At 39.7% G+C, this 15,845-nt stretch overlaps 1 protein-coding gene across 1 annotated transcript in view; it reads left to right on the forward strand.

Annotated features, from left to right (window-relative positions):
- The first annotated feature begins 13,102 nt into the window (after positions 1-13,102).
- Positions 13,103-15,845, forward strand: part of USH2A (usherin) — an 868,259-nt gene continuing 865,516 nt past the window's right edge. The window contains exons 1-2 of the mRNA XM_053607912.1: positions 13,103-13,154; positions 13,951-14,644. Coding sequence (XP_053463887.1) covers positions 14,154-14,644 — 491 coding nt within the window. The 5' untranslated portion in view covers positions 13,103-13,154; positions 13,951-14,153. The remainder of the gene's footprint in view (positions 13,155-13,950; positions 14,645-15,845) is intronic.

Consider the following 15,845-nt stretch of genomic DNA (forward strand, 5'->3'; position numbering starts at 1 on the left):
TTTGGTGATGTTTGGGAATTTTTCTTTCATAATATTCTCTAGTATGGCTTCCATTCCTCTGGGGCATTCTTCTTCCCCTTCTGGAATTCCTATAACTCGTATGTTGGAACGCTTCATAAAGTCCCATAATTCTGACAGTGAACGTTCTGCTTTCTCTCTCTTCTTTTCTGCCTCTTTTACTATCTGACTTATCTCAAGAACTTTGTCTTCTACCTCTGAAATTCTTTCTTCTGCATGGTCTAACCTGTTGCTGATACTTTCCATTGCATCTTTAAGTTCCCGAATTGACTGTTTCAGTTCCTTCAGCTCTGCTATATCCTTTTTATATTCTTCATATCGTTCATCTCTGATTTGATTCTGTTTTTGGATTTCCTTTTGGTTATTTTCCACTTTATTAGAAATTTCCTTCATTGTTTCCATCATTTCTTTCATTGTTTTCAACATGTGTATTCTAAATTCCTTTTCTGTCATTCCTAACCTTTCTTTACAGGTGGAATCATCTGCAGTAGCTACCTCATGGTCCCTTGGTGGGGTTGTTCTAGACTGGTTCTTCATGTTGCCTGGAGTTTTCTGCTGATTCTTCCTCATGAGTGATTTCTTTTATCTGTTTCCTTGCCCTAATTTTCCTTTCACTACCTCTTGCTCTTTAAGTTCTCGTGCCTGTGGACTAAGGTTTACAGGACCAGAAGGTTGAGAAGGTTGAAGAGCAAAAAAGGGATGAAATAAAGGAGGACCAAGTGATAAGAAAAAAAAAAAAAGAAAAATAGAGAAAGGAGAGGGGGTGGGTAAAAGGAATATTGAGAAAAAGAAGAGAGGCACAGAAAGAGGGAGACAGAGCAATGTAGGTGTACAGTAGGGTATTTTGACACAACCTTAAAAAAACCCCACTTTCTCAGGGTGCCCAGTTGGGTGGTTCCCTTGAGGTCAGCAGCTCTTTTCTAACCTGATCAGACACAGTACCCCACCTCCATCAATTAGAGAGGAAAGACAAAAATGCTATAAATCAAACCAAAACAAGCAAACAGAAAACTTTATGGGATAAAATTGGGTGAAAAACCAAATAATAGCAGTAGAAACACTAGCAGAAATGACGTTCTAGTTATTGAAAAAGGCAGCAATGGGAAATTATAATTAAACTAGAAAAGTTGAGAAAGAAAAAGGATCTGTATGGAAAAGGTTGAAATTAAAAAGCAAAACAACATCAACAACGTCAAAATAAACAAACAAAAAACTTCCAACCAAACAAAAAAAAAACAAAACAAAAGAAAAAAACACAACCAAAAAAAAAGCGGTATGTATATGTTATTGAATATTGTCTGAGCAACACGTGTTCTTCTGGGGTATGAGATGTTAATCACAGTTCTGATACAACTGGAGGGTGCTGATATCTCAAACCCAAGCAGGTAGACACCCTAAATCTCTTTTCAGCCCACTTAAAAGGCACTTTGAACTTGTAAACTTGCTGAGCAGAAGCTTTCCTAGGAAAGTGCTTGTCACTAGAATCACTGCTGAAGTGGCTTTCCACTTACCCAGTGTGCCAAATCCCGTCACACTCTGTCCCTGAGGGTTAGGGCTGCAAGGTGGCTCAGACCCCACCCTTAGGCTACTTGGTCTCTGGGTTACCAGCTCCCACCCGATTCTAGCTCTGCAACCCTGAGGGCGGAGCTTGCCGGGGCAGATCACTCACAATGGCTCCCTGTGACCCACAGCCAAACATTATTAGCTCCATCTGGCTCAGCGGCTCAGACTGGGGCCCTAGACAACAGCCAAAGTTCTCCGCACTCCCGCTCAGGCTCTCCCCAAGGCAGTTCAACTGAGTGCCAGGTCCAAAGACACCAAAACAGTTCACAGGTAAGGCCTTTCTGGTTTGCAGTCTCGCTGCTACTGAACTTACAGTTGTGGGCGGGTTTAGAAGGATTGAAAACACACGATCACTTGCCATTTTTCCACTGTTTTAGTCCTCCTCTTGGGTTCCAGAAGTCTCTCGCTGACTCCCTGTATCCTCACAGGGGTGATGATAGGCAGATCTCACCAGCCAGAGATGCCTGGAGTCCTATCTCCCTAGACTCATGGTGCCCAGATGCAAGGAAGCCGTTACTTGGCCGCCATCTTGCTCCTCCTGCCTCAAATTCTTTTTATTTATTTATTTTTTTCTTTAACTCCTTTGGTTTCTCTTTCTTCTCCTATGCCTGTCAGTCTTCCACATTCGTCTTCATTCTACATGGGTCATTTCAGGAACTATCAAAGCTATTAAGTCTTGTCATAGGGTTTTTTTTTTGCAGTTTTTGGCCAGGGCTGGGTTTGAACCCACAACCTCCTGGCATATGGGGCTGGCGCCCTACCCTTTGAGCCACTTTTTTTTTTGTTGTTGTTTTTTGAGACAGGACTCTGTTGACTGGGTTAGAATACAGTGATGTCATCATACCTCACAGCCTCCTGAAACTCCTGGGCTCAAGTTATCCTCCTGCCCCAGCCTCCCAAGTAGCTGGGACTACCAGCATGTGCTATGTGCTTTTAGAGAGCTTTTATTCTTTGTAGAGATGGAGTCTTGCTATGTTGTTCAGGCTGAGTTCAAACACCCAACCTCAAGCAATCGTCCTGCCTCAGCCTCCCAAAGTGCTGGGTTTACAAGCATGAGCCACTGTTCCCGTCTTTGGTATAGCTCTCTGCTTGGTATGTTCCTCCAAAGCTGAATCTGGTGTGTAGAGCGTGGCTGTCAGCCTGTGGGCTTGCACCCTAATCAGGAGCTGCATTCTAGGTTTGTATTATTCCAGAATGCACATGGCCTTTTCTTTGACTGAATTGTTGAGGATGTAGTGTGTCCAGTCATTCTGTAAGTGATTCCTTCTAGTGGCCCATTTTCTTCCCTGATACATGTCTCATCTGGCCTTTGCTCATACCACTTGCTTCTTCCCAACTGCACCTGCCTTAGATGGGTCATTTGCCAATTGTATTCCATTTCTATTTCAATTCTGGTGGCCAGTCCTGCAGCTGACTGACGGAGAACTCCCTTCCTGTGGTTGCAGTATCTGTCAGTGAGGCTACTCTTTATTACATTCTCACTGCAAACTGCAAATCAAATAGAGAGTATTTATCCAAGTAGAAAGAATTTTACAGCCCCTGTAGTGGTACTTTAGGTTAAAATTATAGTCAATTCATTTGCCCCTACATAAAGTGATTCCCTTATTACCAATAACTTCAATCTTATCAAGTACTCATTCAAAACTGTACCTTTACCCCTCATTTTTTCCATCCTTATGGACTTTCTCAGATGATCCTTTGAATGTACTCTATTAATGTTTTTTTTTTAAACAACAAAATTGTTTTTAAACAATTTTCTCAACACAGTCTAGCCCAAAGAGGCTGCTTTTGTAGATTTCAATTAAACTAAAGGCTTTCTCTTTCCTCCTAAAAGAAAATCCTTTACTTATTTTTCAAAGCAAAAGACCAATTCTTAATTTCAAGCGTTTTCTGAGTTAGTATCCATTCATCAGTCAGTCAGTATCTACAGTATTCCAGGCACAGGGTTATACTGTGATGGTCCAGGGGTCCTCAAACTACGGCCTGTGGGCCACATGAGGCAGTGTGATTGTATTTGTTCCCGTTTTGTTTCTTTACTTCAAAATAAGATACATGCAGTGTGCATAGGAATTTGTTCATAGTTTTTTTTTTTTTTTTTTTTTAAACTATAGTCCGGCCCTCCAACAGTCTGAGGGACAGTGAACTGGCCCCCTGTTTAAAAAGTTTGAGGACCCCTGCATAACCTAAATTATTTCAGGCGATGATGCTATTGGAGTATAAGAGAATGGTTAGTCCTAGAATGATCTTTAAGATTGTTGCCTTTAGGAAAATCTGTCATTGAGGTGAAGCATTCAATGGAGCTTCATTTGAATCTTGTTTTTCTTCCTACGGATTAATTGTGAGACTTTGTAAAAGATTTACTGTTTAAAGTCTCACAATCCTCATTGAAAAAATAGTAGTGCTGTTATTGCTTGAGGTTTTTCAGATTAAATGAACACGTATTTCCAAAACGATGCTCGACATATATGTAGTACTATGCATTAAGTTAGTATTGTTACAATTTCAGAGGCCTTGCTTACATAATCATGGTTCCTAATTCATTTCTTCATCAAGATTTAAACTTTGCATAGTAACTATATATCGTCATGAGTGTGGAATGAGGTAGCTGTCACGCTGCTCTGGTCCTCAGGGCACATGGGCTTTGGTTCAAGCACTGACAGTAATTAGCCCCATTGGAGTTGAGCATCATGTCACTTCTCTTATATATAATTTCCTTTTCAGCAAAATATCTTATTTCTCAAACTATTTCAGTTATACTAAAAAAATGACAGTATTTGCAGTGTACATTGCTCACCTTTTACTGTCCTCATCATTTTTCTAATTCTTGCTCTTCTCTCTGAAGCTTTTGTTTTCTGAACCTAAACATCACATTAATAAAACACACAAGTAATTTACATGGAAAAGGAGTTGGTGAAACCTTTTCAGAGAGTTCACTGATAAAGCCTACTTTATATGATTTCCTCTCATTTACAACAGCAAAGCTCTCAAACACTTGATGTTTGCTTTTTTTGGTAAACAAAACTTTTTTGTTCTCATCATTATGCCTTTTATGTCCTCCAATTCATTCTAAAGCAGCAACATATTTTTTCGTTTGCTGCGAGTGTTTTAAGTGTCAGTCACCTGGATTGAGTTTCCGAGACCAAATACACAAATACACCACCTCCCTACTCTGCCATGTCTCCGAATCATGGTATGCCCTCCCATAATCTTCCTCAATATAACGGCACCTTCTGAAAAACATTTTGAAACTACATTCATGAGTTCCGGGCAATCCAGAACATTCACACTTTGTGAAAGAGGGGCCACGTCATTCCTAGAAGCACAGCTCTTTTAGGAAGTTGCCCCTTAATTATTGCCGACTGCCTGCTTGGCTGGAGCTCAGTTCTGTGCCCTGCTCTCCCGCTCTCTGTCTCCACATTGTGTCATTTCCCATTTTCAGATCAACACCCACCCACTTGTCCTGCTCACCAGCCATTAACCTGCCTGCTGCTGCCTGTCCCATACTGCCTCACAGCTGTTCTTTCACTGCCAGCCTGAGACCTGGAAATCCACTCTTGAATTCACCTGCCAGACTCAGTCTGGGCCCTTGCCCAAGCAGAGGAGAAAGAATGGACGGGAGTTAGATGGCCTGCCACATGCTATCAAAGGTATCACGTTCGCCCTGTGTCCCAGGCTAACCTGAAGTAGCCAGGGGAAGCTTTTATGTCTCACACAAACATGATCTTGGATCATCTGAAAGTTTGCATAATTTAAGAAGTATACAAACTAGAGTTGAAAAATTTTGATCAAGACAATAGGGTAAGAACTACCAGGCTATAGACACTGAAGGAAAAATGGAAGATTCTCCAAATTAGCTATATATTTGTTTAATGCTTTGAAAATTTTTAGAGTAATCTTGAAATCCAATATGTCCTCCGTTAGAAGGCTGAATTGTATTTCTCTACATTTTTCCATAGGAATCATGTGTTCCATAGTGTAGGACAACTTTATTCCAAAGCCAATTCCTCTTGTTTGAAATACTCATTGTTCTTTCTTTTATCTGTAAAAATTCTCAACTTTCAAGGCACAATTCAACACCCATCGCTTGCATGAAAACTCTGTTTAGTTCAGCGTTAGTGTGGAGTACTGGGCTGGTACTTGTCAAGTACTGGCCTTAATCTAGATAATCTGGACTTTTTTTCCCGGACATTGCCACTTGCCAATCAAGCAAATTTGAGTAAGCCACTGACCTCTCCATTCTCATTTTCTTCATGTGCATATTGGGAGAGATGCTGACTCCAGCTCTGTCGCACGTGCAGGGTGGTTAAACAGGGAATGACGTCGTCAGTAAATTTGTTTGGTAAACTATGATGACAGAGAAATTCAGGTAGTCCTTTCTCCTGTACAGCTACAGAAAACTTCAGTAGCAATAAATTGGGAAAAATGTATAATTAAAGCCAAAGGTGAAAACCTGGTTACGGCTCTGTGTTCTCTGCATTTAATCCTTTCGCAGCACCAGAAAGTGGTTATATTGTTCTCATTTTACAGATGAAGAAGCTGAGAGAAAAGAGGTTAACTAAAGTAAAAACACACAGATAATAGTTGGTGGAGCCAAGATTCTAATCCAGGCTTGCACTCTTAACAACTAAATGGTCTTACTTCTCATATAGATGATGGAAGGCATAGTACATGCCCACTTATTGAAATTTCTCTCTCTCTCTCTCTTTTTTTTAATCTCCCTGAAATATCCTACATGCCCTGAGCAGCTTCTCTGGCTGGACCTTATGGAAAATGGGGCAACTGTGCAGCAAGAGTAAGACCTGGCGTTCTGCTGGTCTTCCCGGTGCCTCTCCAGAGGTGTGACACCCCTTCACTATGGCCCATGGAGCCTCAAGGACCATGCTCCCAGGGGCACAGCTCTGGCTGCCCCATCAGTTACTGCTGTGTCATGTGGCTTATCCCTTTAGGTCTTGTTTCATTCTTGGCTGTGAGAAGTTCTGAAATTTACAAAATTCTCCAGTATGCAAACACTCCATTTCCAGGATTCTAGACCTGGCCTCGGGGAGCAAACAATTCCTACATGTCACCTTCATTGGGGCTAGATGAACCTGTAACTGCTCAAGGAAGGAAACTTCCCTTATATGGTATATTGGGAGCTTTTCTAAAATTAAGATGCAGCGTTAGTCTGAGACTGATATGCACTCCTGTGATGGCATTGCCCTGCTAGATGGGATGCTTGCCAGATAGCTTCACAGATAACCTCCCCTGACAATGTTTCTGGTGGCTTTCTCTGACTAACTGACCTTACAGACTTTCTGCTGTTTCTTTTCCAGCCATGCCCACAGTCCCATAATCCATGCCCATAATGCATTTGTCTTTTTCCTATGTGCCCTGGTTTAGGAGCTTCCTCTCTCTCCGAGAGTTTTGCCTGCTTGAATGAAATTATTTTGTACACAAGACCCCATCTGAGAAGATTGTGGCTAGTTTTTCTTTATTAATTTTTAACACTTTTTAGAGATGAGGACTTGCCCAGGCTGGATTTGAACTCCTGGACTCCAACAACCTTCCTGTCTCAGCCTCCCAAGTAATTGGGAATATAGGTGTGCAATATCACATCTGGCTAGTTCTTTTTTTTTTTTTTAATATTCATCTACCACCTGGGTCCAACATTACAGAAGAGATTCTAGTCTCTTGTGGGTCAAATAGCTACTCCTTCCTTAGATGTAACTGAAAACAATACAATAGCTTCCTTTTAGGCACTGTGAGTATATGCTTCCATGCTGCAGGGTTAGCCCTGATGGCTGATAGAAAAAATGGCTTTTAGGCAGTACCCAGAGCTCAGTGGTTAGGGCACTGGCCACATGCCAGGGCTGGTGGGTTCGAACCAAGCCTGGGCTTGCTAAAACAAACAAGAAAATAGCCAGTTGTTGTGGTGGGCTCCTGTAGTTCCAGCTACTCTAGAGGCTGAGGCAAGAGAATTGCTTGAGCCCAGGAATTTGAGGTTGCTGTGAGCTGAGACGCCATGGCCCTCTACCCAGGGCAACAAAGTGAGACTCTGTCTCAATTAAAAAAAAAAAAAAAAAAGAAAGAAAGAAAAGAAAGGAAAAATGTCTTTTTATAAGTGCAAATTAGATAATTTGCACTGTCCAAGGGATTAAAACAAACTGGTCAATACATTTTGGTATTATCAACCTATCCCGGGAGAGGTCCACTCTAGTACTGATGGCAAACTGTCATCTGTGAGTGCCACATGTCACTTTTACTCACATCCCATTTCTTAGATTCCTTCTTAGGTACCTTGCATTATTAGCAGCATTAACAAGAGTTCAGAGGCAGCGTCATGCGTGAATGATTGCTGTTTATCAAGAAAAAAGTGATTTAATTTGCTATCTGGAATTTAAGCATTGCAAGGAATTGTATTGGTTCAGAAAATTACACATGAAAACAGAAGAGAAGCATTGTGCGAAAACTTTTCGGAATATTGAATCTGTTTTATAGACCATACACTTATTTCATTTTTATAGAACAAGATAGGAAAGATCAAAATTCAAACAGGAGAGGCATAATGCATAGATGATAGCGGGGGGGGGGAACCCCATTTTGTCTCTCCATGTTGCTGAAAAAACTTTTTTTTTTTTGCAGTGATCATATATTACTTCTGTAATTTTAAAAGAGTAAGAAAATGTATGGGGAGGGAAGAAACTATTTTTTTCTCACCTCATTAAATATGCCTCGACACATGTTTAAAGCACGTGAGTCTGAATGGGCAGCCTTAACTTAGCGTCTCTGATTCTGGAAGGTGTCGTTTCCCCTTCCGCCTCTGTTTCAGTAGCAATCTGCTGATTCCAGCAGCCACACATGTATACGCACCTAGACATACACACATACATGTGCACATACAGATATGTGTGTATACTGTTTTCTGTAACAGCTCAGTAATTCAGCCCCACCTCCTTCCCCCCCACCCCACTTTCTTTCCTTCAGGGTATTCATTTCTGGGATTTTACATTTGCCAACCATGCCCTTGACTTTCACACCACCCCATTTTAATTAATAAGAGAGAACACAGTAAATGCACACTGGTACTGGCAGCTTCACACTGGTAGTGACACATGTCCCTTCTCACATTTCACATGCTAAAGCAAGTCATATGGCCACCTCTTATTTGAAAGTGGGTCACGTAGGATGTACCTGAAAAGAAAAATCCAATAAACCCCCGATGAACAGCATTAGTCATAGGTGCATTTTCGTTCTAGACACCTAGGCTGAATATGTGCCTCTAGGTTGTGCTATCTGGACAGGCATATCACATTCGATAATCACATCTAGTACTTCTCCTTTAGTACTTATTTGTCTTGACTTAATTCACTGGTTACCAATGTATTAAATGAAAGTAGTGATAGTGGGTGTTCTTGTTTTACTTTGGATTTTAACAAAAGTGTCAGTTATTATGAAGGTTGTTATTATTTAAGAGTTTTTGCAAATGATCTAGTCAAGTTACGGGAGTTCCCTTCATGTTTAGCTTATTAAGTATTTCAGTACTAAATAAATAAAATTTATTTGGTCTCAAATAAATTTTTTTTTTTTTTTTTTTGCAGTTTTTGGCCAGGGCTGGGTTTGAACCCACTACCTCCAGCATGTGGTGCCGGCGCCCTACTCCTTTGAGCCACAGGCATGGCCCCTCAAATAAATTTTTTAGTTAGGATTTTAGGTCCTAAATAAATTATATAAAATTTTCCTTTAATATATTTTTATCTGAATTACATTAATGTATTTCCTAATTCAAACCAATCTGGAATAAACTAAATGTGGTCGGGAAACTTTGTCTTTTATATATATCTGGGTTCTGTTTGCTTATGTTTCACTGAGAATTTATTTTTTGCATTTATATACATGAGCATGATTGGCCTGTAATTTTTCTTCTTCATATCCTCCTGTCTTGTTTTTAATATTAAGGTTAGACTAAACTCATAAAACAAGTTGGGAAACAGTCTTTCTTAGTCCATTTGTAAGAATGTTTATAAAACTGGAATTCTATTTTACCAGAATGTGTAGCATATAATTGATTTATACTACTATCTGGACCCATTGTTCTCTTTGTGGGAGGAAATTTAGCTATAAATTATTTATTTAATGAATAGAATTATTCATGTTTATAATTTTTTTAATTAAGAATTTTCTTTTTCTGTTGGGGTATAATTTGCATAAAGTGCACAAATCTTAAATGAATAGCTCGATGAACATTTTTTTCAAATGTCCACTTGTGCAAATACCACTCACAGCAAGATACAGAATAGTACTGCCAGCCATGCTGCAGGCCTTCTTGAACCCACTCCCATCTGATACTCTGCCTGACTTCTGTTAGACAAGTTAACTTTGCCTATATTTAAACTTCGTATAAATGGAATCGTACAGCATGTTCTTGACATGTGTGATTTCTCTTACCACTGTTTGGGAGACTTCTCCACATTGTTGCTTATAACAATTGTTCATTTTTTCTTTCATTGTGTTATTTCATTGTATGAATATCCAACCATTGATTTATGCATTCTATAGTTAATTGACATTAATGTTGTTCCCAACTCTTCTTTAATAAACTTAGTTTGAAAATTGCTTTAGGAATTTGTCCAATTTGTGTAAGAATTCAAGTTAATTGCCACAAATTATCTATATTTTCTTATATTTGTAATCACACTACATTGTACTTTATTCTTCTATTTTCTATCTAATATTACTTATATATCCACTATTTTTTTCTTTTTTTTTTTGTAGAGACGGAGTCTCACTGTACTGCCCTCGGTAGAGTGCCGTGGCATCACATGGCTCACAGCAACCTTTAACTCTTGGGCTTACGCTATTCTCTTGCCTCAGCCTCCCAAGCAGCTGGGACTACAGGTGCCCGCCACATGCCGGGCTATTTTTTTTGTTGTTGTTGTTGTTGCAGTTTGGCCAAGGCTGGGTTTGAACCCGCCACCCTCCGCATATGGGGCTGGTGCCCTACTCACTGAGCCACAGGCGCCGCCCCACTATTTTTTTCTTATCAGTTACGTCAGAGATTAGTCAATTTTAACAGTAAATCCATAGAAACTGAACTACTCAAGAATAGGGGATATCCCTTGATTTTGTCCATTAACAGAAGCTAAGCCTCAAGAGCTTGAAAAGCTAAGCTTACTATAAGCATGTTATAGTAAGCTTTTCTAGAATAATGAGGGGAATTTGCTTATAACTGCCTACTAGTAACTAAAATACCATTTTCTTGCATTTTTTGAAATAAGGAAATTCTAATGCAATGTGACACGATGTCTTTATAGCTAGAAAAAGAAATTTTTAGCAACATTTCATGGAAGATTACAAAATGCCCACAAATTCTTTCCATTCCTGTTATGTGCACCTCTTTGCAATGTGACTTTGCTATTTTATCTTTGACATGGGGAATCTATTTCATAGCTTTTGAATCTGTGCTAGGTCATGTGACTCGCTCTGACCAATGGATCATTAGCAAATGTGATGTAAGCAGAGGCATGGAAGGTACTTGCACATTAGGGCCTCCCCCCTTACATTGCTGGGAATCTTTCTGCTATTGTGAGAATGAGCCTGGCATAGACTCCCATGGCTGTCGATCCAACTGATATCAAACCAACCTCATGAGTGAGGCCAAGGCAGATCATTCAGTCCTCATGAGATTGTTCCAGACCAGAAAAGAGATCAGTGAATCCACAGAAAAAATAAGAAAAAAACAGCATATGCTTACTTATATTTAACTAAACTTTCCCCCCATGTACTTTTACTTTTTTTTTTCAGTCTAAATTACTGGCATTTATCAGGGTTGTGGAATTCTTGCTGTGTAACTCAATTATCAGATGCATCTTTAGGTTTGATAATACTAAATTGCAAAAGTTGAGGGGCACACCAATACATTGTTTGCCTTTGCAAATAATCAGGCAGAATTTCCTCATGTGGAGCAGAATTGCTAATCTTAGATTGTGCACTTTGAGTCATGACTTTCTACTACAGTTGTTATTGAGTACAAGAATTCTTATCCCAGGAATGATAAGCAAAAAGACTGAAGGACTATAGTTAAATGAACATTAGTTCTTTGATTTACAAGATATAAAAAAGAAGCCAGCCATTGAATACCTTGTTTGAAAATAGGTTGATTGTATGTTTTATAGTAGGTCTGAATAACCCACTTGTCTAATTAACCATGCTTTCTGTATCTATTTTCAAACATATTTTGCCAAATTCTCAGAAGTAGCTGGTCTCACATTTTAGCTGGTTTTACATTAAAATTTGTTTTTAGTAAGAATTATTCTTGCAAGAGTATAATAATCAAGAAGCAGAGAATAGGATACTTTGACAAAAGATGAAAAGGTCCTCTGGAAACATCTAGTTGCAATTGGAAAAGTTTATTTTATTTTATTTATTTTTTGAGAAAGAGTTTCACTTTGTGGCCCTCGGTACAGTGCTGTGGCATCATAGCACAGCAACCTCAAACTCTTGGGCTTAAGCGATTCTCTTGCCTCAGTCTCCTGAGTAGCTGGGGCTATAGGTACTGACTACAATGCCCGGCTTTTTTTCTTTTTTCTTTTTTTCTATAGAGACAAGGCTCAGGCTGGCTTAGGCTGGTCTCAAACTCCTGAGCTCAGGGCAATCCACCTGCCTCGGCCTCCCAAAGTGCTAGGATTACAAATGTGAGCCACTGTGCCCTGCCCAACTGAAAACGTTTTTAAAAAATTTGTGATCGAGAGAAATTAAAGGGAGAGAAATTAAATGGCATATAATAGAGGATAATCCTGGTTTGACTTGGCTGTTTTACTCACAAGAAAAGAAAACATTTTCATTTCTAAACATTCCTATAAATACAATAGTTAATACAGACCAAAATCACCATTGACCAGTTGTTCCCCAAATACATTTTTTGTTTTTAAGATGCAAATGGAAGGTTAGCAATATTAGTTGGCTTAGAAAATTTCTCTTCTACAGTGAGATATCCCAGATGGCAGAAAAGAGAGTTTCTGTTGTAATAGAAACTACACAAAATTGACTGCAAACATGTTCACTAAACACCCACATATTCCTCTCCAATCAGGCCGCCAAAATGTCAGCAATCCCCTTGCTTTGTAGTTTAATTAAAATCACTGATTTTCCAAAGCCAACAATTAGAGGAAACATCAGATGCCACCCATAATCTAAAGAAATGTGTCTTTAGGAGAGAGTCTCCTAGGGTGAAAGCTACAGCAACAACCAAATGGTCACAGAAACTTCCATCAAGGGGCCAAGCTTTTAGGCCATCAATATATTAAGGTTTAGAATGCCATTTTGTATCTCTCCCCCCAGAAAAGAGCACTGGAAATTACTCCTTGTGTGGCAAATACTGGCAGATTGTTTTGATTAGAGAATTAAATGGATGGAGGTACATGAGAGCAAGAAAGGAGGGGGCCTAAGAGAGGATTATTGGATAAGGTGTACTGCTACTTTAAAATTATGCATGCATGGTCCCATCCAGGCCCCTCCCACTGCTTGAGGTACCAGCTGAAAGGTTGAGGAGCTCAGTTCCAGGCGGGCCACCTAGCAGACTGCGCTCTGAGTTTCAGGTAACCAAGTATTTGCTGTGCAGAGTGTTTTACCTGGGCACCCAAGTTTTCCTTCCAGCATTCCTGCAGCTGCAGCCGGTTTGCTGAGAGTAACCTGGGGTTACAGCAGCGTTGCCAGGCAACGAGGGACAGCCGTCCTGTTGAAGAGCCATTTGTCACACTGAGGGGACTGGTTGAAATGCAATAAAGAAATGGTAACTCAGCTTACTTATCAACACAATTACATGCACAGTATTAAGGCTCCACATAGAACCTACAAAATAATATAGTCCTTTGAGGAAACACTAACACAAACGTTTTGCTAAATATTAAGGCATAGGACAGACAGATGGTGTTGGGTTTCTAATCAGCTTTACTGTGAGGTTAAAGTTGCTGCACATGCTGGGATAAGGGGAAAGGCCCAAAGTGCTTTGCAAGCTTGATTTCAGGCATCTGCAAGTTAGCTCTGGGTGCGTGTGTAGAGCAAATCTATATGATTCTCTACCTTGTTAACCAGAGTAGATTGTGCTAATTCCCTGGGGGCAAAGTAACCACCTAAATTACTGTCTGTTGAACTATATTATTGATAATTACATACACATACGTAAATTATATATATATAAAACCGGTTGTCCTGAGGACTTTTAAAGGGCCCAATAAAATCAAGATATTTACAAAAAAAAAGTTTTTAACTCTAAAGACCGTTGAGAAGTTGAATAGTGTTTCTTGTTGAGGGCTCAACATCCTGCTATTTAAAATGAACTTCAATTTTAATGTTTCAGCAGCTGTCCCCTGACACTCTGTTTTTGATTTCCAGATACCAGCTGCTACGCATGTCTTCACCATGGCTAAGAATGTCTTTGGTATTACTTCAGTGTGAAAACGTGTCTGCTGTTTCTCGAAAATGGAGTATCTCAACGTTACTTAAAGCACCTTGCTTTAAAGTGTTGCTGGCAACTGACACGGCCTGATGATTGATTTAGGAATGCTCTATCAGGAGGAGAATGCTTTTCTGTAAACATGAATTGCCTGTTTCTTTCATTGGGCTTTGGCATCTTGTTTCAGGTCTTCCACACTTTGATCTTTGCCTACGTTGCTTCTGTATCATTGGCTGACTCACGGGGTCTCTTCCCAAGGCTGGAGAACGTGGGAGCTTTCAAGAACGTTTCCATTGTGCCAACCCAAGCAATGTGTGGACTCCCAAACAGAAGCATTTTTTGTCATAGCTCTGCGGCTGCTGAAAGCATCCGGTTCTGTAGCCAGCGGTTTTGCATTCAGGATTGCCCATACAGATCTTCAACCCCGACCTACCATGCCCTTTTCTCAGCAGGCCTTGGTAGCTGCATCACAGCAGACAAAAACGATCTACGTCCTCATTCCTATAGCAATTCTACAAGTTTTATTTTTGGAAATCACAAGCATTGCTTTTTTTCTCCTCCTCCTCCTCCTCCAAGGCTGGCAGCATCATTTACTTTAGCTGTGTGGTTGAAACCTGAGCGAGAAGGTGTAATGTAAGTAGAAGTGTGGGTTTCAGCTTTCCTAGGACCCTGAAAGATTCGTAGTAGTGAGGATTATTGCAACCTGAATATCACTCTAGAAATGAAGGCTAAACTTAGAGAATTTGTGTGATGAATTGAAGGCCTACTCCTATGTCAGTCATCCCCATTCAACTTGACAATTCAGTATTTTCCCATTTTTTTTTCTGCCCTATGGATGGAGTGGGCCATGAACAAAGGATATATTAAAATAGTTGCATTGCAAGCAGACTTGTTTACACCTGAATCATGCATTTGCTGTAGGTTAAACATTTGGTCTTTGCCTTCAGAGAGTAAACCAGACTCAGTGTGAGTTTTAAGGCATGAGGATTACTAAAGCAAATATTTTCAAAAGCTTGGTCTAGGTTTAAGGAAAAACATGTCTATGCTAGGGTAAAAAGTTTTAATTTGGGGTGGCGCCTGTGGCTCAAGGAGTAGGGCACCGGTCCCATATGCTGTAGGTGGCGGGTTCAAACCCAGCCCTGGCCAAAAACCACAAAAAAAAAAGTTTTAATTTGGCAGAGAGTTCTCTGAGGGCTTAGGAATGTGTTTTATTCATTCTTATTTCCCCAAGAAGACATGTTTGCTTGACTCATAAAAGATTCTCAGTAACATGAGTTTACTATATAAATAACACTTCGAAAAGATATAGTTGTTGGCCCTTTACCTTGTGGTATTTTCAACTTTTATTTAGTCAGAAAGTATATATAGAGAGGTAAGCACATGATAGGATTACAAGCTTGTAGGCTCTTGATCCTAGAGATAGCCTCAGTGATTTTGGAATGGGGTTAACTTACCACTATTTCTTGTTACTACAGTTTATTTAACCACTTACTTTTCTATTTTTTTTTATTTTAATTATTATGGCTACATAATAGTTGTATGTATTTATAAGGTACATTTAATGTTTTGATATAGGCATACGATATGTATTAGTCAAATCAGGGCAATTAACGTATCCATCACCTCAAGCTTTTTTATTTCTCTGTGTTAGAAAGATTCCAATTTTATTCTTTTAGTTATTTTAAAGTGTACCATAACTTACTGTTGACTATTGTCACTTTGTTGTGCTATCAAATAATATTCATTCTATCAAACTGTGTTTTTGTACCCATTGACCATCCCCACTCTATCCCCTCCTCCCCACCGTCCATCCCAGCCTCTGGAAAACGTCATT

The sequence above is a fragment of the Nycticebus coucang genome, chromosome 10 (assembly GCF_027406575.1).
Source record: "Nycticebus coucang isolate mNycCou1 chromosome 10, mNycCou1.pri, whole genome shotgun sequence".
Taxonomy (NCBI): Eukaryota; Metazoa; Chordata; class Mammalia; order Primates; family Lorisidae; genus Nycticebus; species Nycticebus coucang.